General features: G+C 37.7%; 1 protein-coding gene across 27 annotated transcripts in view; it reads left to right on the forward strand.

The window, feature by feature from the left end:
* The window catches only part of TRPM3 (transient receptor potential cation channel subfamily M member 3), a 920,173-nt gene that overhangs the window by 617,755 nt on the left and 278,452 nt on the right, over nucleotides 1-23,966 (forward strand). For all 27 annotated transcript variants that reach the window (XM_037997448.2, XM_073021525.1, XM_073021526.1 and 24 more), the window contains exons 4-6: nucleotides 2,940-3,153; nucleotides 6,397-6,521; nucleotides 21,160-21,331. In XM_037997448.2, coding sequence (XP_037853376.1) covers nucleotides 2,940-3,153; nucleotides 6,397-6,521; nucleotides 21,160-21,331 — 511 coding nt within the window. The remainder of the gene's footprint in view (nucleotides 1-2,939; nucleotides 3,154-6,396; nucleotides 6,522-21,159; nucleotides 21,332-23,966) is intronic.

The raw sequence follows: 23,966 nt of genomic DNA on the forward strand, positions 1-23,966 counted from the left end.
CCCAAAAGTATGGCAATAAATTATCATCTCCTGGATAATCTTATTTATGAATCCAAAAGCACATGTTTGTATGATTACATGCAGGCATATTCATTTTGTGGTTATGCAACTTCAACATTCATACTTAAATTCCATAATTAATAATATCCATTGTTTCCCACACAACATAGGCTTTAGAATGTCAAAACTGTAACTGTTGCCATTCATTTATATGCTGTATTGTCCAGTGCTTTAGTTCTATCACTTTCCACTGTAAATTAGACATTATATTATATACCCAATACTTTTTTAGATTGACATTATATTAACTAATATCTTAGTTTATCTTCCTAACTTACAACCCAGATCATCCATTTTGGATCATGTAAGTTCTGCCACCTATATAGGCTTTAAAACTTCCTTCAGGCCAGGCACGGTGGCTCACGCCTGTAATCCCATCACTTTGAGAGGCCAAGGTAGCCAGATCACGAGGTCAGGAGTTCAAGACCAGCATGATCAAGATGATGAAACCCCAACTCTATTAAAAATACAAAAAAAGTAGCTGGGCATGGTGGTGGACACCTGCAATCCCTGCTACTCGGGAGGCTGAGGCGGGAGAATCGCTTGAACCCAGGAGGCAGAGGTTGCGGTAAGCCAAGATCGCACCACTGCACTCCAGGCCAGGCAACAGTGCGAGACTCCATCTCAAAACAAACAAACAAAAACAACAACAACAACAAACAAAAACAACTTCCTTCAGCCAAGGTGCCTTGAAATAAACTCTCTCAGTTTTGGCAGTATGAAAATATCTATAATCTCTCATTTTTAAAAGATAGTTTTGCTGAGTATAGAATTCTAGACTGACAGGTAATTTCTCTTGACACATTGAAGGTTTTGGCTTCAGGTGTCTATTGTTGCTGTTGAGGAGTAGGTCTTCAGTCTAATGACTATTCTTTGTACATGATCTGTCTTTTATTTCCAGCTACTTCTGAGGAATTTCTCCTCCCTTTGGTGTTATGTGTGATGTGTATATAAGTGAGGTTTCTTGTCATTTGCCTGCTTAGAATTCACTGAACTTTCCGCATCTTAGAATTGGTATCTTTCTATAATTCTGAGGAATACTCAGCCAATATTTCTTCTAATATTGCCTCCTCCCCATCATCTCTTTTATTTCTATCTATAATTCTGATTATCTCCTCCAAGCTCCTTTATTTTTCTTTTATGTTTTCAAATCCTTTTTTTTCCTGGCTGCATCTCATTTATCTTCTGGATCTATTATCGTTATATCTAATATGTAATTTAATTTATCTATTTAAATTTTCATTTAATTATTACATTTTGATTACTAGGCGTTCTGTTTGGTTCTTTTCAGATGTATACACATGCATGTATACATCATTTTTTAGTTTCTTGCTCCTTACTCTTGTACTCAATCATCTCGTTTATGCTTTTTAACCTATTAAACAGTTATTTTATAGCCTGTATCTGATCATTTCAATGACTTTCAGGATCTTATTCTGGTGCCTGTTGTTTCTATTGGTTTTCATTCATGTTACCTTATTTCCTGTATAATTTATTGTATTGTTTTACTATGAAATACTTATTTCCCCATGAGAATTATATCAGGCATGGATTGATGACACATTCTTCCACAGATAATCTGCATTTGCTTCTACCAGTTATCTGGAACCATTTTCCAGTCAGAGCTATTTAACATTAAACACTGCTTGGCAATTCTCAAACCATACGGATGGTGTGAATATGGGCAAGGCCTGTGTGGGGGCCTGAATGTATTTAAAAATAATCAGAGGGGAAATGTTTTCCTCATCCACCCAGAGTCAAGGTTGAGGAAGGCAAGTTTTCTTGCCATCTTCTTCTGTACATCAAGTTTATTTAATTTTTTTCTTTCTTACATTTGAGGATGATCCCTTTGAAGTATACCAGCCCTATGTGGGATCCCATATTAAATTCTCCCATAAAAGCATTAAATTCAAACCTGCATGCAACCATTAAATCGGATGCTCTAGGTCTTCCAGGGTTTAGGAAAGACACTCAGGGTAAAATCCTGCTTTGGTACTCCCTAACCTCCTGAGGTTCTAAACTGCTTCTTTGTTTAGGAGTCTCAATAATTCTTTTTTTCATGCCAGCTCAGAAACCTGTTTCAAAGGACTTTCTATATTTGCCCAGTTTTTCAGTTGTTTCCAGCTAGAAATTGAAGTTTTTATATAATTACATTGAGACCTAAATGAGTATCTATATATATGGTTACATACATATTTATTACTGCGTGCATTTACAGAATTTCATTTATATAGACTTATCATAACTTTATTTCCAGTTGCATCTGGTAACACCTTGATATTTGCTGTACACTCAAATTTTCAACTATTCTTCAGGAATAGTTGTCCTGCCTTTTGCTGTGTTATTTAAAAGATAAACATTACATTTGGTATGCAGTTGTTATAGCTATAAATAAATGTAATTCACTATTACCTTATGTCAAAATTTTCATTACATTATGTAGAACTGTAGAATCTTTCACATTCTCTTAAAATAATAGGGTCACAGAAATAATAATATGTGCATCTAGTTAATATAAAGAGATATGAAAAATATTAGAAACATTTGAACTGTTGTACACATGTAAAGGGTGGTGAAATATAAACATGATTTCCTTTGAGCAAAAAACTTGGTCTGGGAAAAGTCATGCTTGTGCAGCATTTTAGAAAATCTAATAATTTCAAAATGAATTATAATTTCAAGAAAGCCTTTAAAAATACAAACTCTTTGTCTAATGAAGGCTCTTTTGATAAAGCAAATGATCACCCCTTCTTTAAAAAATCTGATTTTATATGAGACATTTTTGTCACATAACTACACATATAATTGCAATCAGTAAAGATAACCAGCCTCAGCCAGTCCTGCCTTGTCTCCCTAACTGATGTCCTTTCTTCTTCCAGTATGTGCGAGTATCTTTTGATACAAAACCTGATCTCCTCTTACACCTGATGACCAAGGAATGGCAGTTGGAGCTTCCCAAGCTTCTCATCTCTGTCCATGGGGGCCTGCAGAACTTTGAACTCCAGCCAAAACTAAAGCAAGTCTTTGGGAAAGGGCTCATAAAAGCAGCTATGACAACTGGAGCGTGGATATTCACTGGAGGGGTTAACACAGGTAATTGCAAGTGGAACAGAGAAAGTCAACATAGGCCATGGGAATGTTGTGCCTGATATAATTTTCTGCTAAGGTTAATTATCTCTATATCACCCCACTTCATCCCTACCCATGGGTCCATAGTTGCTAGTTATCTCTCCCTCCTTTATCTAAATGAGAACTGTAAAGTTATTTCTTAACCAAGAAGAATTACTTACACATAAGAAATGGGTTGGGATATTTAATAGTTGACTATACAGAATTCATAAACACAACTAATGGAAGTTCACAGGATATTTTTAAATAGCTTAAGCTGCCAGTGATTCTTTAAGGAATGACTTCTACTTTAAATTGAAAGCTCTACCTCTGTCCTTTACACAATTTCAAGTTTGGTGCCAAATAGCTTTAATTTTTGCAAAACGACATTTCCCTCTGGGATATAAAGGCAAAATCTAGGGCATTACGTGTTTATTTTTAAAAATATTTTATTAACTCCTCACTGTGCCAATAGAAGACACACCTCATTCTGAATTCCAAAGAATTTTTCCTTCCTGCCATCTATATTGTGCTATAGATGCATTCTTAAATCCGTTCTTACCAGCCCACCTATAGTTAAGTGCTTATTTGCAGAACATTTTTGATGTGCACCAGATAATGGAATGGATGCCTGTAAATGTTTTTGGCATATTCTGTGGGTCTGAAGTCTGAGGTGCCAATTGGAAATGCAGAGGTAATGTTGCAATAAGTTAAGGTAAACTTATTACAAGCCCCAAAGTCTGTACATGTGGATACATTCGTAGTTAATGGAATATTCTAAACGTAACTCTGGTCCAGTTAGTTTTAAATAACATGTTATCTTGGGCCAGGTATGGTGGCTCATGCCTGTAATCCCAGCTCTTTGGGAGGCCAAGGAGGGTAGATTACCTGAGGTCAGGAGTTCAAAACCAGCCTGGCCAACATGGTGAAACCCTGTCTCTACTAAGAATGCAAAAATTAGCCCAGCATGGTGGTGGGGGCCTGTAGTCCCAGCTACTCAGGAGGCTGAACCAGGAGAACTGCTTGAATCTGGGAGGTAGAAGTTGCAGTGAGCTGAGATCATGTCACTGCACTCCAGCCTGGGCAACAAGAGCAAAACTGTGTCTCAAAAAATAAAAATAACACGTTATCTTAATGTTGTTTAAGATAAATTTTGCATTTGTAGTATGGATGCTGTTTGGGTAAGACCTACACTGAGAATTCTCTTAAATACCTAGAATTTGTGAACATTCTGCACACAGCTACATAAAGATATTTCAGTGACGAAGTCTGCAGATTGCTCATGTTCAATGTTATGTGAAATTCTGACGCAGCCCATACACTGACATGATCTTAGAATGACCTGCTTAGCTCTTCACTATTTATCCTGTAGTAATCAAATATCTATAGAGCAATTTTTCTTTCAATGACTGCTCAGGTTTTGGGTTCCATGTTTCCCTCTCAACTAAGCAGGCCTCATTTGCCTGTGATTATTGTCTATTGCATTCCTGTCACATAGAGACCAACTCAACGGGTTCTATAGGTTCAAAAGAAAATCTTAGCAATGCTCTATTTCTAAGAACTTGGAATACTATTTATTGTTTTTATTCTTTCATAAAATGCATTCAATATCAAAAGAAGAAATTATAGTCTACATACTACAAACCCAAGAGTTCATCTCTGCCTCACTCCAGGCTTACTGTTCAATCTAATACCCAAAGTGAGGTTCTGATGATAAAGTGTTAAAGTTGGGTAAGAGGCATTGATAGAATTGTGCAGACAGTTGAGCATACCATAAAGTTAAACTTCTTGTCCAGGGCTGGCCCTAAAAGGAGTTTTGTATTGGAAACAACTGGAAACAATTTAATATTAATATTCACAGTCTTCTTTTGGGAAGTTTTGTTTTGCTGTTTTTTGGTTCGGGTTTTTGGTTTTTTGTTTTTTTGTTTACCAGTACTCTCACTCAGAAGATTCATAGATAAGATAATAAGTGAAAATGATATTCTTTCCAACACTCCTGAATAGCTCAACATGGATTAATGGCCATTTACACTGTTTTGTTATTTGCTTTTTAAACAGTGATTCTTCCTGTTTCATCTTATGAATATTTCAGTATTGGGCTACTTAAATACACATGTCTTTTCCCATGATTAAATTGCCTGGTGTGTTTCATGTGTTTAGTTAGTTTAGTGCATAGGGTCTGAGCCCTTTCTCTAGGCTAGCCCCTGAGGTGTAGGAAGATGAATAAGGCACTGACCCTCCAACTTTCCTCTCAAAGAGTTTTACTGTTAGAAGAGACATCTTCGCATATGATTATGAATCACTGCAGAACATGTTAAGTGACATACTGAGCTATTCAAAATTTACAAACTGCAATATGTTCAAATGGAGAAGAAATCAAATCCAACTCAACATTCATATAGGAAATGGCACTAGGTATAAATTTTTCCTGGAGAAATGACTGGAACTTTGATAAGCAGAAACATCTTTTCTTAGAGGATACATCTTATACGTCTTCCTATAAAAATGATCATTTGAGAGGGAGGTTAAGAGAATTAGAAATTGTATCTTCTTTAAATGGTTTTTAAAAAGGTAAGGGTTATGCTGCCTACCATCTTGTAAACTGAATTTTCTCACCCTTAACTATGATGGGGTGGGTCATTTTAACAGAAGAGGAAAATAATTAGAATGATGAAGATTAAAAGGTGTGTCTATATATTTTAACACAAATTTCCCACAGAATAATCCAGCACTGTCTTTATGAGTAGGTTCTCATAAAGGTTAACACAATCTCAAACTAAATAATTCATGTCTTTGAATGATTTTAATTCATACACAGGCTGTGGTATAGATTTAACATGCCATTATACATGGTGCTTTTAACATGACACAGTCAAGCTGTTGGTTCCTAATCATGCTAATAAATTATTATGCTTATAAGAAAAAGAGTTTCTAAGTTTAAGAAATTGTATTTATTCTTTTTATAGACATTGGATGCTTTTTGTTTTTTCATATAAATTGGAGTAAGAAATGCAATGCTAGAATTCATATACAAATCCGGCCAATGCATTTGGCATTACAGCCACGAGTTTATGTTTCCTCCTAAATACAAGTAGTTTGTACAGACGTGTCAAAATTTTATATTCAATTTATTTAACCTCAGGAGAAACCATTACCACAATTTTCTTTAGAATGATGGGAAGGTATTTGCTTTAAAAGACAAAATTAATGCTTCTCTTTTTTTTTTAGGTGTTATTCGTCATGTTGGAGATGCCTTGAAGGATCATGCATCTAAGTCTCGAGGAAAGATATGTACCATAGGTATTGCCCCCTGGGGAATTGTGGAAAACCAGGAGGACCTCATTGGAAGAGATGTAAGTCCTGAGTGCTGTCCTTTTCCACGACTTCTCCTAGAGGTGATATGAGAAAAGTATAACAAAATTAGTATTCAAAATGTGCATATTATAGTACTCTTTTAGTCCCCACTCACTAAAATGAAACTTATGTTAAGGAATGGTTTCTTGGGCAAATACTTATTTTCTAAAATCTCTATGCAAACTCCAGGTCAATTCTTATGATCGAGAAAGGTCCAAAGTAAGACTTACCACCTACCCGCTCTCTGCTTAAATCAAGCAGTGGTCTTTCTTCACCCATCAAATCCTGCCATTACTCTTGGTATAGTGATATTAACATTCATTAACACCACTTAATATATGGCAACATGAACTCATTGACCGATGTACTAAACACAGACTCTCCGCACCCCAGGGCTCTAGCATCTTTATAATTTGAGTATCTGTCACCTAGCTCCTGAGAGGTGCAGAGAGAGATTCTTTTCATTTCAAAGTACCATGAGGTCTATCTGAGCCACACAAAAAAATTTTTTAAGTGGCTAAGAATTAACTGGTCTTAAACTTCTTCTTCTTCTATTATGATGCAATACAATGCAGCCATCTTATTTTAATCCAACAAAATATATGTAATTTTTAAAAATGCAATGCAAAATATGTTGAATTAAAAAAAAAAAAAGTCATCCTAGGGCTCACTGTCCTGCCCTTCGCAAATATTAAAATGTGTTGTATGAGTTACCAATGGCAATGCAGGCATTTAGAAAAGGAGACAGGATCCATTTGACCCTGAGCAGAGGTATTTCCCCAGGGGCTTGCATTTCTCCTGAAAATTTGCCTAAATGGGACAGACTGTGATGCATTTGAGCGGCAGACACTTTCATCTCAGTTTTAAGTAAAACATATGTTTCAAAAAAACTAAATGTCATGAAACACAAGCTGCAAACAAACTCCGTTGGCCTTAAAAAATATCTTTATGGGGTATAAATGCAGATGTTTTATGTACATATATTGCATAGTGACTAAGTCTAGGCTTTTAGTGTACCCATCATCTGAATAGTGAACATTGTACCCAACAGGTGATTTTGCAGCCCTCACCCCTTCCACCTTTCTTAGTGTCCAATGTCCATATTCCACTCTGTATGTCCATGTGTGCCTAGTATGTAGCCCCCACTTACAAGTGAGGACATGCAGTATTTGACTTTGTTTCTGAGTTATTTTACTTAGGAAAATGGACTCCAGTCCCATCCATATTGCTGCAAAAGACATGATTTCATTCTCTGTTATGACTGGGCAGTATCCCACTGTATGTATCTGTGTGTGTGTATATATATGTAGTATGATATATATAGTGGGATATATATATACACACACACATCCAATCCTCCATTGATGGACACTTAGGTTGATTCCGTATTTTTGCCGTTGTTGATTGTGCTGCAATAAACATGTAAGTGCAGGTGTCCTTTTTATATAATGATTTATTTTCCTTAATTAAAGAAACACTTTAAATTCATTAGAACCTTTATTTTAAGTGATAACAAATGTCCACATCAATAATATCAGATTACACATATAAATGCTAATTTATCCAGGATACATAGGTCAAGGGATGAGATAATATTCTCTTTATTAAAATTTATTGGCTGTTTCATATTACATTTACAAATTGAATATCTCAGCAACAATTTCCAAAGTGTTACATAGGCAGACCTGACTGGAAAAGTAAGTGTTACTAATTTCTTCAAAGTATCTGAGGATAGTCTTTCATGTAATATATTTGAGGTAATACTTAGATTCCAAATTGGCTTTTAATTGTATGTTGATTTTGCACTGGAACAAATGTGTGTCTTAAAGAATTAGAATATGCCAAAATGCTCTCAGCAGCAAAATCATTTAATAATGTATATTAATACCTACATTAATTGTTAAAAACATGTTGATTCAAAAGTCATTTTGAAATATTCATAGCTTCAGGATCTCTATTGTAAACTCAAATTATTATTTTTCAGTTTGAAGGCGGACACTATTTTGAACTTCCTCATTCAGATGAACTAGGAATAAATGGCAGTTGATTATTTCTTTATGCAAGATGGAGTAACTAAATAATTTCCTTAGTTGCCTAAGCATTTGCAGAGAATGCTGGCCTACTGACTCTTTGTATTATTTTGTTTATTCATCTTATAAATTTTATAAGATTGCAGAAAGACAGTACTTCTATTGCATTTACTTACCTTGTTGAATTGGAAGAATCACTTCTGATTCTTCTACCTCCCATTCCAGCTTTTTCTCTGACTTTACCTTCTCCTTTCACTCCTCTTTTTCCTTCTTCTTCTTTTGTTTCTCCCCATTGCTTCTTCCCAGTTGTATGCAAGTAGAAACTTACGCTTTCCAATGGAACTTACTGACATTGTCTGCCTTCCCAACTGAAAATAGTCTTGATCCTAGCGTAGAGGGCAGAAAAATATTCAGTAAATATGTGCATCCATCATCCCTGTTCCTGAGGGTCTCATAAAGGCAAACCACGACTCACAAAGAACCAGGTGGACCATGGGAGAGACTATTGCAAAAAGGAAATGGAAGTGGCAGGTTATAAAAAACACAGGAAAGACAATTGTATTTTACTTTTTCAGTAAATCTTTCATAGGGATCTATTGAATTTTGACCACTCTGTTACTTTCTTCCCTTAAAACTGGGGAACTAGAATATACCTAGGATTTCTCAGGCTCTTGTGTGATAATAGAGTTTGTCTTTCAACTTATAAATTATCTGGAGTGAAAGTACTATTTTTAATGTACAAGATTTATGATATAGTTTGAGATAAATTTTTATACATGTTCACTATTCCAATATGATAGCTAAAAGGTAATATGATGCTAGGTTGCCATTAAAAGAGGTGTTTGAATAAAATAGTGGTGGTCACTAGTGAAGATTCCCCTAAAAATTATCAAATTAGAAACATTATCTGGTAAGCTTCTTGCACAGTCGCAACTCTTCCCAGCTAGCTTAATGAACCGCCATCCGTCCTTTTTCTTTCATTTTATATAATCAAAATCACATGTAATAAACATCAAAAAATAAACCTTTTAGCATCAGACATCAGATAGCAGAGAAAAAAATACAATGTATTATTAAAAATCTTTACCACTTCAGAATTCTATCAAAATGCAATCATTCGAAACAATAGAATAGCTGCATCTTTGGTCAAGTCTGTTTATACTCCAGAATAATATTGAAGAGGTACAAAATAAATGTCAAGGGAAATCTGGGAAATGTATTGGAAATAAATCCAAAGATAAAAGAAAGTCTCCATTTCTTATGCCTGATATTTTATTGCAGTAGATTTATTTCCAAACTGATGGAAAATATAAAGTATTTTATTTTTGTGGGGCTGACTCTCAGATAAGAAGAAGCTTCACTTTTAGAAGCTGAACATTCAAGTACTACTAGAATTATTTTATTTATTGATAGAAGTAGTGAGCACAGCAATTGCTATTCATCTTAATCCCTTTAGGATGGCACTAGCAAGGCAAATACTAGTCTTAAAGATAAAGAAAAAAACTTACTTGTCCTTGAGTGTGCTTCTAGATATTCTGAAACATTCACCTCCCTTCAGGTCTCATCTCATAGCTGGGCTTCAAGTTACTTAAGTGCACAGCATTTGTCTTTGGATTCTCAGAACCCAACTTAGAGCCTCACACTTAGTAGGTGCTCAGCAAATATTGATGGAGATGGATTGGGCATGGTGAATTTCAAGCTACAGGGAAAATAAATATTATAGAACAGATAATGATAAATCTTACCTACTTCACGTTTTTATCACAACTTCATCTCTAATCCTATCCCCAAGCTGCATCACATGATTGTGACTATAATCGGGACATTTTTAAACCAAGCATCTGGATATAAAACCATTTTCTTAGATAGCAACTCAAGGTGGAAGGTGGAAGGTGAGGGAGCAGCCTATTGGGTGTGGAGGTAAAACAGTGCGGGATGGAAATAGGCCTTTCTGTAAAGCCTTTGAAAGATGTGTGATCTACCCAACTGAGTGATAGCACTAGCCTTGATGTTTTAAATTTAAATATTATCCACTCTGTTTAACCAAGCCCTTCTTTTCTCAATTAATAGATCAAACAACAGACTTTGGTGAGGAATAAGGCTATGAATACTGAGATGGTAATCATTTTTTCCCCTGCCACTTAGGCCTGAAAACATATACTGTTTCAGTTATTGCGGTTGACTCCACCTCTGTGGTTTCTCCATATTATTTCTATCATCCCTCTCCTCTATTACTATCCATAATCCTGCACTTCATCAAATTTAGCTCAAGGCTCACTTCCACCAGGACACCTTTCCTGACTAACTTCACCCTTCACGTCATATCCCTGATTGTAATGTTCCCACAGCTGTCTTCTTCCTCCCCAACTGTCTTAGTCTTTTCAGATTTCTGTAACAAAATGTCACAGAGCAGGGGGCTTATAAACAATAGAAATTTATTTTTCCACAATTCAGGAGGCTGGACAGCTCCTTCCTGCTGTGTCTTCACATGGTGGAAAGAGATAGGGATCTCTCTGGGGTCCCTTTTATAAGGCCCTAATCCCATTCATAGGGCCCCACCCTCATGACCTGATCACCTCCAAAGGTCCCCTCTCCTCACTATCACCTTGGAAGTTTGAATTTCAACATATAAATTTGGGGGAAGAAGGGACATAAACATTCAGTGCATTGCACCAACTTAATTATAAACTCCCCAAAATGAGGACTGAATTATTTCTTGTTAACCCTTAATGTCATAGTTTGTATGAACATGACACATTGACATGCCACTTAAACTCTGTAAGATTTTGTTTCTTCATCTCTATAAAAATACTTGCTCTGCCTGTCTTCACACAATTTCTCTGAGCATAATCACAATAATAGTAATTATAATTTATTGAGCTCTTATTTGACTATGCTCTGTGATTGCATATATTAGCTTTACAATGTATGTATTATACCCCCTTTATAGTTGAGTAAACAAGGATCAAAACCAAGATCCAACTGCCCCCAATACCCATTTTCTTAAATATATGTATGTCAAGTAAGATGTTAGAAAATATTCAATGCTAGTGTGTCTTTATTGTTGGTTGAGATATTGGCACGTATCTGTGACAGTAAATCAGACTCAGAGGTAGACTCGATGCATGACCGGAGCCCCTTCCTTTGTCCCTAGAGAATCTTGACCTGGATAGAGGATTCTGAAAGTATCACCAGTATAAAGTCAAGAAAGCACTTCCAATGAAATATAATTTTCATATGACACAGTTTGAATTTAGATTTCCTACTTTAGAAAACAAGCTGATCAGATTTGTGTCAGGTAAATGAACAGTTTTTGAAGCCTTGATTGTTTGTCTTCTCTGAAATCTAGATTAACAAGACACATACCAATTTAAAAACCCAGACATAATCACAAGACAAAGCTCTTTCCATTTTAACTTGAGGATGGAAATTGTGTTTGGGTAGATTTACAACACATCATCTTGTGTGGTTATTAAATTATCTTCACATTCAATGATGTCTTCTATTTTCCCTAAACTATAGATTTATTTCTCCAAGTTTTATAGCCTGTAAGAGTTCTTATGTTTAATTGGAAAGTGCTCTTTTGATGCCATCTTTATGTTTCAAGCCAGGAGACATCAAGTTCAATAACACAATTGATTGCTAATTTAATGTAGTTATCAAGTCAGTACATTTGTTACTTATTTCTGAGGCAAGCCAAATATGACTTCATATTACAAACTCAGAAAACTTCCCAGGAGTGGCCCTGGCATGGAGTTGATTGGATTTTTACGATTAGGTTAGATAAGATGTATCTGGGGATGTGCGAGGAAAAGGTCGGAGACAAGGACACCTGCCCAAATCTGTTATAATTATACCAGATAGGGCCAATGCTTGCTGAGCCTGGACCACACTCAGGTTGGAGCTAACTGCCTTAGTCATGTTCACTTACGTGGGGAATGCGGTTCTGGTGAGAACAATGATGAGTTTGGATCTGGGCATGTCGATTTTGACTTTCCTTTGAGATATCTATCATATGAAAATATCTGGCAGGACAGTGAGTATGTGAGATAGAAGTTTAGAAGCACAATCTGGCTACACACTTAGAGTTGGAAGGCATCTCATACAGATGGCAATTAAAGCCATTGTGGTGAGTGGGAGAGTACATAAATGAGGAAAAGGAGGGCTTACCCCGGATCCTCATGGTCTCCAGCTTTTAATGGATGAGCAGAGGACAAGCAGCCTGCAAAGGAGACCAAAGAAATGTCTGAGAGGTAGAAGCAAAGTCAGAGGGAGCCATGCAAGCCAAAAGAAGAGTGTGCTTCCGAAGGAGGGTGTGAAGGGCAATGCCAAGTTCTACCAAGAGGCTGAGGAAGGCAGAGACCTGGAAGTGCCCATCCATTTCATCAAGATGGATATCACTGGCATTACTGGTCAAAGCTGTTTCAGAAGAATGGTGACAAAGCAGCACTTTTTAATGGGTTCAGGAGGGAAAAGTGGAGAAGCAGATTTGGCAGAGACTTCTTAGAGGTTTTGGCTGTGAAGAGGAGAGATCCAGGTAGCCAAAGGGAGCCACAGTGTGAGGGAATTTTTCCTTTAAGACAGGGAAGACTGGAGTTTGTTTATGTGCCGATGGTAGAAAGGGACATAGGGACAGAGGTGATAAGTGATGAATAACTCCTAGAAGGGCCATGAGGTGATGGGGCCCAGAGCTAAGGAGGAAAGATCAGCTGTGGGTACACTTGTCACTGAAGGAGAATGGGAGGGAGTATACATGTGGAAGACTGGTGTCAGGATGTTGAAGGAGTTTTAACCTGGAGGTTTATCATTCATCACTGAAAGAATAATAATAGCCCCAATAACAACTAAAATGATATTCACACTTCTGTAGAGCTTACTGTTAGCACCCTTCTAAGCACTTTTACATAGATAAACTCATTTAATTCTCACAGTGGCATTCAGAATTCATCAGTTTTAGCATTACTATCATCTTCCCAATACTCTAACTGGTAAAGGATGTTTCTGGGATTTAAACCTAGGCCACCTAGCTCTCCAGACCATATTCTTAGCCATTATCCTTTGCAGCATAGAGACCAATACTGCTTCTCAATATTAAGAACAGCTCTTATTTACTTGAGATCATATTTTCATTGTTCTATGAGTTTTCTATCTCAGTTAATCCTTATAGTACTTCAATGGGGTGATTATTCTTATTCTCCATGTACATATGGAGACATTGAGACACAGAGAATAAATAACTTGCTTAGGGTCACCCAACTGGCAAGCATGTAGATCACCTGCCACATGGAGAAGGGATGGTATTCGGGTCAGAGATGTGAGGAGAGTGAGTGGAGGATGTTAGTCACCCCAATGGAACAGAAACCAGAACTGATTAGAGCCCAGGGAAGGAATGCCAGGCAGCACAGAGGACTCTGGGTGGCAAGGGGGTGGGGACTAGAGGTTATGAAACTATGCTGCATCAACCAGTTTAGAATAAAGGGGAGAAGACACATTTTAAAGCCTTAAAGAAGCAAGAAGGTAATAATGATAATATTAATACACTATTATGTTAGTTATCTATTGCTGTGTAAAAAGAGAATACCTCAAAAGTAATGGCTTTGTATTAGTAGATTCTTGCATTGCTATAAAGGAATACCTGAGACTGGGTAGTTTATAAAGAAAAGAGGTTTATTTGGCTCAGGGTTCTGCAGGCTGCAAGAGAAACATGATGCTTGCATCTGCCCCTAGTGAGGGCCTCAGGAAGCTTCCACTCATGGCAGAAGGCAAAGGGGGAGCTGGCACACCACATAGGAGAGGGAGCAAGAGAAATGCCAGACTCTTTTAAACGAAGAGCTCTCATGTGCACTGACAGAGCAAGAAGTCCCTAATTACCGTGGGGAGGGCACCAAGTCATTCATGAAGGATCTACCCCCATGACCCAAACACTTCCCACCAAGCCTCACCTCCAACATTGGGGATTACATTTCAACATGAGGTTTGGTGGAGACAAGCGCTCAAACTGTATCAGGCTTAAACAGCAAACACTGATGATCTCACAGTTTCTGAGGGCCAGGAATGTATGAGTGGCTTGTCTGAGTGGTTCTGGCCTGGGCTCTCTCTTGAGGTCACAGCCAGGATGGCAGCTGGGACCGCACCATCTGAGGGTTTGGATCGAGCTGCAGTATCCTCCTCCAAGATGACTTATTCAGGAGGTCCTTGCCGTGTGGACCTCTTTACAGGGCTGCTTCATCATCTTCACACATGCCACTGGCTTCCCCCAGAGTAAGTAACGTGAGAGAGAGCTAAGAGAAACCTTTTTATGACCCAGTTTTGGAAGCCACACACTATCACTTCTGTTTTATTCTATCCCTTAGAAGTGAGTCACTGAGTCCAACCTAGACTAGGGAAGAGTTTCAAAGAATTGCTGGAGATATTTTTTAATCACCCCACTCATACATGGTGATTTCTAAAGGATGTAACCTCTTTCAGAACTCAAGAGCCTTTTCCCACTGCCAGTAGGTTCTGTAGCTGAATGGTACAGGGTTCCCCGCAGGACTGGGCAAAGGGAGCAAGTCCATTTGTGTGGAAAGCATGAAATGAGGACTGTGCTGCTCTCTGCAGTGTGCAACTTAAGGGACACATTTTCAAAGTGCTGCAGAAAGACATAATTGTTCCACCCATGGATTTCAGTGGGAGTCACACTGCTAATGTATCTGGGAACTCTGGAAATGGATTCCTGGGTTTGCTGGTCTCTTGTTTGGATTGCTGAGCTGAAAGGCAGCATCTAGGTTTCAATAGGACCCTGCTCTACACCCATCCTTATAGTCAAGGTGCCTGAATGAGAAATAACCAGCCAGTGTCCCTGCTGGCTCAGGCCTAGCTGCAATTGTGAGGACACACAGAGCCTTTCTTTTTTTCATTTCATTCTCTCAGTCCCCATGTTCCTTTATCTCAGATGCACAGGTTCCTTCCTACTTCTCAGCGGTATCCCATCTTCCCTCCCAGAAACGGATGCCTGATCCTAAGAGAATCTCGCCACTCCTTTTGTTTCTCTCTCCAAAGCACAAAGCCATTTTGCTGCCTGCTGGTGGCTTTCCTGACCTCTGTATGCATACAGTTCCAGCCAGCTCATCTGGAAATAATCTCATCAGCTATCAGAAGGCCTTTCATGCCCAGCTGAGCCACTGATAAAAGTGTCCAGCAGTAAAACCAACCCTAATATCGTCTACAAATTCACAATCAGACTGGGTCCTCTGGCTTCCCTCTTAAAATCTACATGGGATTTAGAGAAAAGAGTGGGATTAGTGGGGCAAATTTGACTAAGACACCTCACCTCTCTGAGCCCCTGTAGTTCCTTCCATCTATAAAGTAAGTCTTCAATGGGTTAATCCTTGGAAAATTGTCCATCCCAGTGCCTGGCATGCAATAAGTGATGAATAAATCCTAATATTTTTCATCCTAAATTAAAATGATGGTGCTATTAGGAAAGAATGATTGTTTGGGCCACACATCCACTGCTCTGCCACTTGCCTGGAGCATGTTGGTACACAATTCAGCAGGTAATGAGGTTTGGGTTTGCAGAAGGCCTGTGATTTTGATGGCACAAAAACCTGATTTAGTCCAGTTCAATTCTATTCGGAAAAGTAGTCCCAGGTCATCAAACTGCCCTCGCATCGCAGAAAGCACCATAAAATAGAGGAGACCACAGGACAGGAAAGAACTACTTTTCTTTCTGTAGCCAACACACGTTGAAGGTCACTATTCTGTGTTAACTTGAAAAGAGCAAAAGTACTATTTAACACAGGCTGTCCAGACTCAATTTTAGAGATAGGAAACAGAAATTAGTCAAGTCCTCTAATTTACAGATGGAAAAACTATTGTCTGAAAATTTCTTTCAATGAATCTGTTTTGAACATTTATTGTGAGATGTTACCAAGATGCATGATTGTATATCTCTTCAAGCCAGCATAATATTTATCACACATTATATTTCCTCAAGAAATTCTTAATGAGTAAGTAAATGAATGAATGAATTCACAGACTTGCCCCATGTTAGAAATCAGTAACTAGAAGAACTAGAGCTGGAACACCCGTCTCCTGACTTCCTGTTTACTACTTCTGAGTGAGATCAGAAACGCTTGAAAATAGCAAGGAAAACTCAAGCAGGTTTCTTAGATTAGCTTCTGAATCACTGATTTAAGCCCATGCAGAAAACACAAATGAAGCACTCTGCCTGAATGAAGGCTGTGTCATAGTGTCTCTGAATCAGTCCCCTCCTAGGTATGATGATGTCCCTACTAATGCCTTCTATAAAAGGGCTTTTACCTCCATTCACCTCTTAAACAGCTCCCCCTTCACTTCAGAGGGCCTCTTTCTTTCAAAGTCAAAGTATACAGAGGCCTTGGACCCAGAATTTTATCAGTCAGCCAGTATTAAAAGGTATACAATGGATTAATGAGGCAAGAATTCTCTCATTTTCTCTTGAGGGACAAGAAAGAGAGGCAAATGTCATTACTTACAGGTATTGTGGCCCACGATGCTCAGAGAGTACTAAGTGTCTAAAATCCGTTTCTAAACACATTTCTCTTCTAGATATACATATTACTCTTTTTTATTTTGAAAAAATGTTTGTGGGTACATAGTAGGTATATATATTTGTGGGGTACCTAAGAAGTTTTGATACAGACATGCACTGTGAAAGAAGCACATCCTGGAGAATGGAGTCGTCATCCCCTCAAGCATTTATCCTTTGAGTTACAAATAATTCAGTTACATTCCTTCAGTTATTTAAAAATATATAATTAAGTTATTGTTGACTATAGTCATCCTATTGTGCTATCAAATAGTAGGTCTTATTCATTCTATGTTTTTTCTACCCATCATACTACTGTACTTACCAACTGTAAAAGCTCACCTGATGTGAAGCCCTTTCAGACACCATTCAGCCTTTCTCAACTCAGGTTTCTTATCTGAACTGTAAAATGGGAAATTGTTTGAGTGACGTCTTCTCAATTCTCCAAAGATAGTACGTAACCTGGATCATCCATCCTCTGTTCTTAGGAAAGAAAGCGATCCATTACATGCAATGGATGCTACAGGGCAGTAGGACTTACTTTCTCTGGAAAGCCTGGCTGAGAAACATGCCACGGTAATCCAATATACCTACAAATTGTGAACACATCACAATAGTTCTTACCACACACCCACAATTCCAAAAAAAAAAAAAAAAAGAAAAAGAAAAGTTGTCTTTTACAATCTCTTAACAATGAAAATGGCTGCATTACTTCCAAAATTTTTTCAGAGGAAAAAATTCATTTGTATTCATGTGATTAAAAGATACTTTTTTAATTTGGAAAGCATAACAGGAAGATTAGCAAATCTTTTTAGATGTGTAAATTATAACACACAAAAATAGATTGCTGGTGTGTTTGCTATGAAGACTATTAAACGGATTTTGTAGGCACGTTAGACCAAACTGTATTCCTTTGAGGTATTTGGGAAGTTATTGCTAACTTTTCAGTTAAGCATCAAATCGTTTCAGACCATCACCCTCTTAGATGCCTAGGAGGATATGGCAAAGAAAAAGCACTTTGCATATTTTGCCAACAGACTGCTGATTTTTTTTTTCTTTACTTACATTGATTTCTATCTCAGGCAAAACAAAAGTCACTGATTTGTCTCGTATCATTTCATTTTGATCAATTGTTTACAATTGGAAAATCAGCTTATAGTTGGTAAAATAGAGTAGAGGCGGAGAAGGAATTAACATTTATAGAATGCCTGCTACGAGCTTGGCATAGTGCTGCGTACTTTGCACATATAATCTCACCTAATCCCCAAGAGGTAAGTGGTTTTATCATTTCCCTTCTACAGATTAAAAAAGCGAGACTCAGATTCACACAGTCATTAGCAACACAGATTCAAACAAATTTCCACGATTCGTATGTTCAGAATTATTCCAGGAATTGGCACATCTTTCTCCAATAATGACTGAAAACTAAATTAGGACACTTTACTTATTTTTCAGTTTTTATCCCTTATTATTCAGCAGACAAACTCTCTGCCAAAATATGACCACATTTGACTTGCTTCCACGTAAGATCAAAAGAAATGGGGATCAGTAAGAAGAAGAAATTGAAATTCATGAGTGAAACTGTAAATTTGACCCTTTTGCCATGACCAGTTCAAATATGCAGTGTTCCCAAAGAGCCGCTGAGCTGTGTTCCACAAGAAAAGAAGGTCAAAAGTCAGAAGACCAGAGCACCCATGTCCTTAGAATACAGATACTGTATATAGAACATAGTTAGATGATTTAATTTTCTTCTTTTATTCTTAGCTTATGGTGAATATATCAGCTTGGCTGAGAATTATTTTCATTCCTTCATTCATTTGAAAATTTTGTTTTTATTGATAGTCTTTAAGTAGGTTCATAGGAATTAAAAAACATGGACTTATGTCTCAGCCAGCACAAATGCCTGGTGTTCACTATTACACACAATTTATCCTCTAGAAAACCCACTGTCCCCTGCCTCTCACAGACTGCTTGGGTCTTACCCCTCCTTCTCAAGGAATCTTACAGGAACTGCTACTAGAGAAGACAGAGCAGTAACTAAAGCATGTTCTTTTGTCTATAAGCACAATGCAGAGGCACTTTAAGAACAGGAGAGTCTTTCTGCTGAGCCTCTTTCAAAAAAGCATTAATATTTATTAACTTGCACTCTGCTGTACAATGAATGTTTTATGATCAAAAACAAGAAGCAACAAAATGGAAATTTTAACCACAAGCAACCTACTCTTCCAGTGATAAGGAGCTCAGGATGGGGTTAGCAAACCGCTGTCTCTGTGTTTCGGGGGACTCTTATGCAATCATCTAGACAAAGGAGTCCTTGATTACTGCTCCATGCAATTACGAGAGACAGTAATCAAAAAGTTATAGACTTCTTTTATCAATAAGAGCCAACTAAAATGAAGCTGTGAATTAACCTTAAATCAATGCTGCATTAACAAATTCTACATTAATGCTACATTGATAAATGAACATTATAGCAATACTACATTAAATTAATGCTACATTAACAAAAAAGTCCTATATATTAATAGGACTAGGCTTTTTCAGAAGCTCAGAATTATATACACATTTTACATTTAAATTAGATCAATCCTTAAACAATTCAGAAAAGAAAGGATTTTTTTTTCAGTGTTGAACAAAAGCATGTCTGTCTCAAGTTTGCCTATTCATTCATTCATTCATTCACTATTTATTAAGTACATTTTATTTGTCAGGCACATAGAAATGTGGGATTTTGAATCAGTTTCAAGGTCTAAAAAAATGACTTACATGAGTTCTTCACTATTGAGGACTGCCCTTATAAATCACTTTGTAATTCCTTTAACAAACTACTCAATCTTACTACAGCTTTTTATAGTGAGTTATTACATACTGAAAAAGAACAAGAGCATCTCAACTCTATAATTAATGTACACACTGCACAAAGGCACAAAAATAAAAATTCATAGCATTTCTTTCTTTCCTGTGAATTTTGATGATTCAGTACAGTGATAGCTGTACTGAGACCATGTAACAATTAGCCTGTTGAATATTCTCTTTCTATAATCTTGAGTGAAGTTCTTACCTAAATATTTTAGGAGTAGATTTCCAACCCATCATCTTATGTTTCCACTGGGTCTAAGCAGTGTGAGAAAGGAACATAAGCATAGATTTTTGGAATCAGGCAGACCTGGGTATGAATTCTGATTGTGTGTGTGGTAGACTCTCAGAAAAATTACTTTACCTGTCCATTTCTTGGTTTCTTCGCCTACAAAATGAACACAAGAGCATCTACTGTACAGGATCATCACAAGGAATATAGATAATATGTATAGAGCAACTAGCTCACAATAGGTATTGCTGTTCTTTTTATACAAAAAAAAAAAAAAATCTGAAAGGCCGCACTGAAATTGCTCTATTTTAAGTAGTGTAATTCACCATGAAATTAAAATAACAACAAAAAAGGGAGAATGAGACAAAGTTGAACATTTTGGGCCTGATTCATATCTGTCTCATGAGACAATTATTTTCTATTCAAGATTTCCACCTAAATAAGGTATCTAGTAAGAACAATGCTGATTTTAAATAAGAGACCTTCAAATTACTGAATGGGATTGACAGAAAGGATCACATTTCTCCTAGCTCCCCGCCACCGTCTCCAGAATTATAATTGTTCTGCTGTGCCTATTAATGTGTGGACATGATAGAGAAAGGAAAGAAACAAACTAACAAGATTGTAACATTATTTTGGGCTCATTAGCAAATAGAAGGTTGACTTCAAAATGAAACAACAAACAAACTGGCATGCCAGTTTTTTAGTACAATGAGAGCACATCTCTATTTTCTGCCTCATTTCAGTAAATAAATAAATACTCATTTAAGCACAGTCTTGCTTTGAATAACTTTTGCCATAAATCTTGCCTCTATCCAAAGCAATACTAAGAAGAAGATGTATACTGTACTTTCACTGTACCGCAGAACTGATGTTCTTTCTTTCTCTCTTTCCTCTGTCTGATTCTCCTTTTCATGTCTTGTGTTCTTTTTTTCTGATGTCTGCCTCTTCCATTTGATACCCTGCAGGTTGTCCGGCCATATCAGACCATGTCCAATCCCATGAGCAAGCTCACTGTTCTCAACAGCATGCATTCCCACTTCATTCTGGCTGACAACGGGACCACTGGAAAATATGGAGCAGAGGTGAAACTTCGGAGACAACTGGAAAAGCATATTTCACTCCAGAAGATAAACACAAGTAAGTAGTGGTTGTTCCCACTGGCATGCCTCGTACGAAGTGTGGTGAAAGTGAATAACTTTAAGTACACCATGCAGCAATGGAATAAAAACTTAAGCAAGTTTTAAACATGAACCATGATTTCTACTGAGCCAGAGCTTAGAATGAGAGGAAGCCATCCAGAGGAGAACAATTGGAGGCGTAAGAAATGATTACACAATTAGTGACTCCAGCTTATGTATCATGTGTGAAAAAGTCAACTCCATCTGGGGTATATGTATGCAGATAAGCTTTCTCTTCAAACTTTTCCTTCATCATCTGCATGGTACTCTGAGGAGAAAAGGCACCCTAGAGAAAATGTTTCTATTTATTAAGGTTTTTTTGGTGGCTAAACAGAAAAGCAAAATCAGATTTTGATCTTAGCACCGATCTGGCTGTGCAAAGTCATTTCAAAGAAATTGAACATTCACTCTCTAAGCTAAAGCATCATGTGAAACTATCTCCATGAAATTTTAATCGTCTCAATTTTAAGTATGTATTCATTGTCTCTAGATATATATGGATTTAGATATAGATATATATGTGAACCACATAGTACATCGTTACACTAATATTATCTCTTAAGTGCATAAGAATCTCTATTTGCTGTATTTATTGTGTAAACATTTGTTTTAACTGTGAAAGGTAGCATCATCAAAACAGCAATGCTCCCCAGATCACTAAGTGGCTTGCATGTAAATGCAATTTAGGTATGAAAGCAATCTACTGTCCCGCCTCACAAAATAAAATTCAATTTGTTTTTATAAAGTAATAGGCGAGGCTGCATGGCAAGCTCAAACTTTGTGGTAATGAGATGTCCCATCAAGGAAACTTTGATCTAATTGATTGAAATTCCAAAGCCTACAATTCCAAGGAACAAAAGATTCCCTTTGACTAGATGAGTTTTCACAGGTTCTGTGTACTGTGATTCAACTTGTCCAAATCACTTTTCTCTTCTCTAGATTTTTCTCTGCACCTGCCCCAAATGGGTCTTCATTGCTGTAGCCACCTTCTTCCAAAAACTGGGATGTTAGCTTCATCAGACCACAACTTCTCCTTCCTACACTCTCTTTTCTGATCCCACCTTTTAGGGACTGCTACCATTTAAGTGTCATGTTTTGTGGTTTCATATTTTTCACAGTGAAACCTGAAATAATAAATTTTGACCTAGGTCTGAAATAAAAATTATATTAGGAAATTTCCTTCCCCAACTGTCTTTGGAAAGAAGAAACACAAGTGTTATTATCCCAAGGTGAATATCTTCTGGAAACAAAAAGAGTAGAAAAGACTAGAAAATATATGGAGACCAGCAGAGATCAAATGTAACAAAGCACTGTGATCAGTGGGTGGTAGGTTTTGCTGTAAATACTAAAATTGAGTTCCATTACAGTACTTGATAGAATGGGCAAATGTTATGTAATCAGTGATATCTATTTAGGTTTTTATAAGTTACAACATGACTCTTTGTACGCCATCAGGTTAAGAATAATAGCTTAAATAGGACTGAGCTGGAAGCTGAAGAGGATGAGAGCAAAAAAACAAGGAATAAATTCACGGTCAAGTTCAGTACTTGGTAATAAGACAAAATCGGTCCAGACAGGCAAAGCATGTCATTGTGGCAGGCCCTGTTGGCAGCTGGGCTGGTTAGCCAGTAGTGTGGGTAGCAGGCCTAGGTATGTATTTGTGTAAGTTATGCACCCAGCAAAGGGGATGGGAGCTGGAGTTAAAACCCAGCCAGAGCCTAGGTTTTAGTCAAGCCTTGGTGCGTTCCAGAATGCCTAGAGGAAGGGGGTGCCTTTTTCTAATTGATCATCCCAGAGGGAGTGCCCTTTTGCAATGTACGTGCCTGGAGGGGTGCCTTTCTTCAGAAATGGCAGAGCTGCTGCATGTATGGTTGGCACTGCAGGGGAGGCCCAGGGAGGCTCATGGACAGTGGCCTGGGCCCCCTGAGGAGCAGAAGCCAGCAGCATGGAGCTGAAGAGCAGGCCACAGTAGATGGTCAGCATGTCAGGAAAGCTGGAGGAGTCACCACCAGATAATACTAGTCTTTGGGTAGATCATCAGGGACACATCACATTCCATTTCTGGAAACACCAGACCTTTGCTAGATTATCAAGGCAGGTAGTGGCACATGGGCACATTGACAAGCAGGGACCCGTCAGGAGTCTAGAGTACAAAGGAGGGGAGAGGCACAGATCCGGGTACCACGGGACTTACTTTTGGGACTGTTTATATTTGTGGCTTCACAGATATTCGCCACTTATATTTGTGGCTTCACAGAGGCCCACAGTCTCCTCTTCCAGTGAATATATTAATAATTAAATGGTAAGAGGAAAGTTATAAAAGCCCAAGAGAAATTCTGAAGTCACAGGAAGTAAAAAGTCCCAAGGTAAGGAATTTGTGCATGAGCTATAGTGAATGTCAAGAGTTGGCTCCTACAGCAGTTCTATCCCTGAACTTAATAGTGGTAGGGTGACCAACTTGTCTCGGTTTGCCTGGGACTTTGTTAGGTTTAGCAGTGAAAGTCCCAAATCCCTGGGCCCCCTCAGTCTGGGCAAACTGAGATAATGGGTCGCCCTATAAGTGAGTGACTCATAAGTCATTAGGTCAACTTCCC

This window comes from Chlorocebus sabaeus, chromosome 12 (genome assembly GCF_047675955.1).
Source record: "Chlorocebus sabaeus isolate Y175 chromosome 12, mChlSab1.0.hap1, whole genome shotgun sequence".
In the NCBI taxonomy this organism is placed as follows: Eukaryota; Metazoa; Chordata; class Mammalia; order Primates; family Cercopithecidae; genus Chlorocebus; species Chlorocebus sabaeus.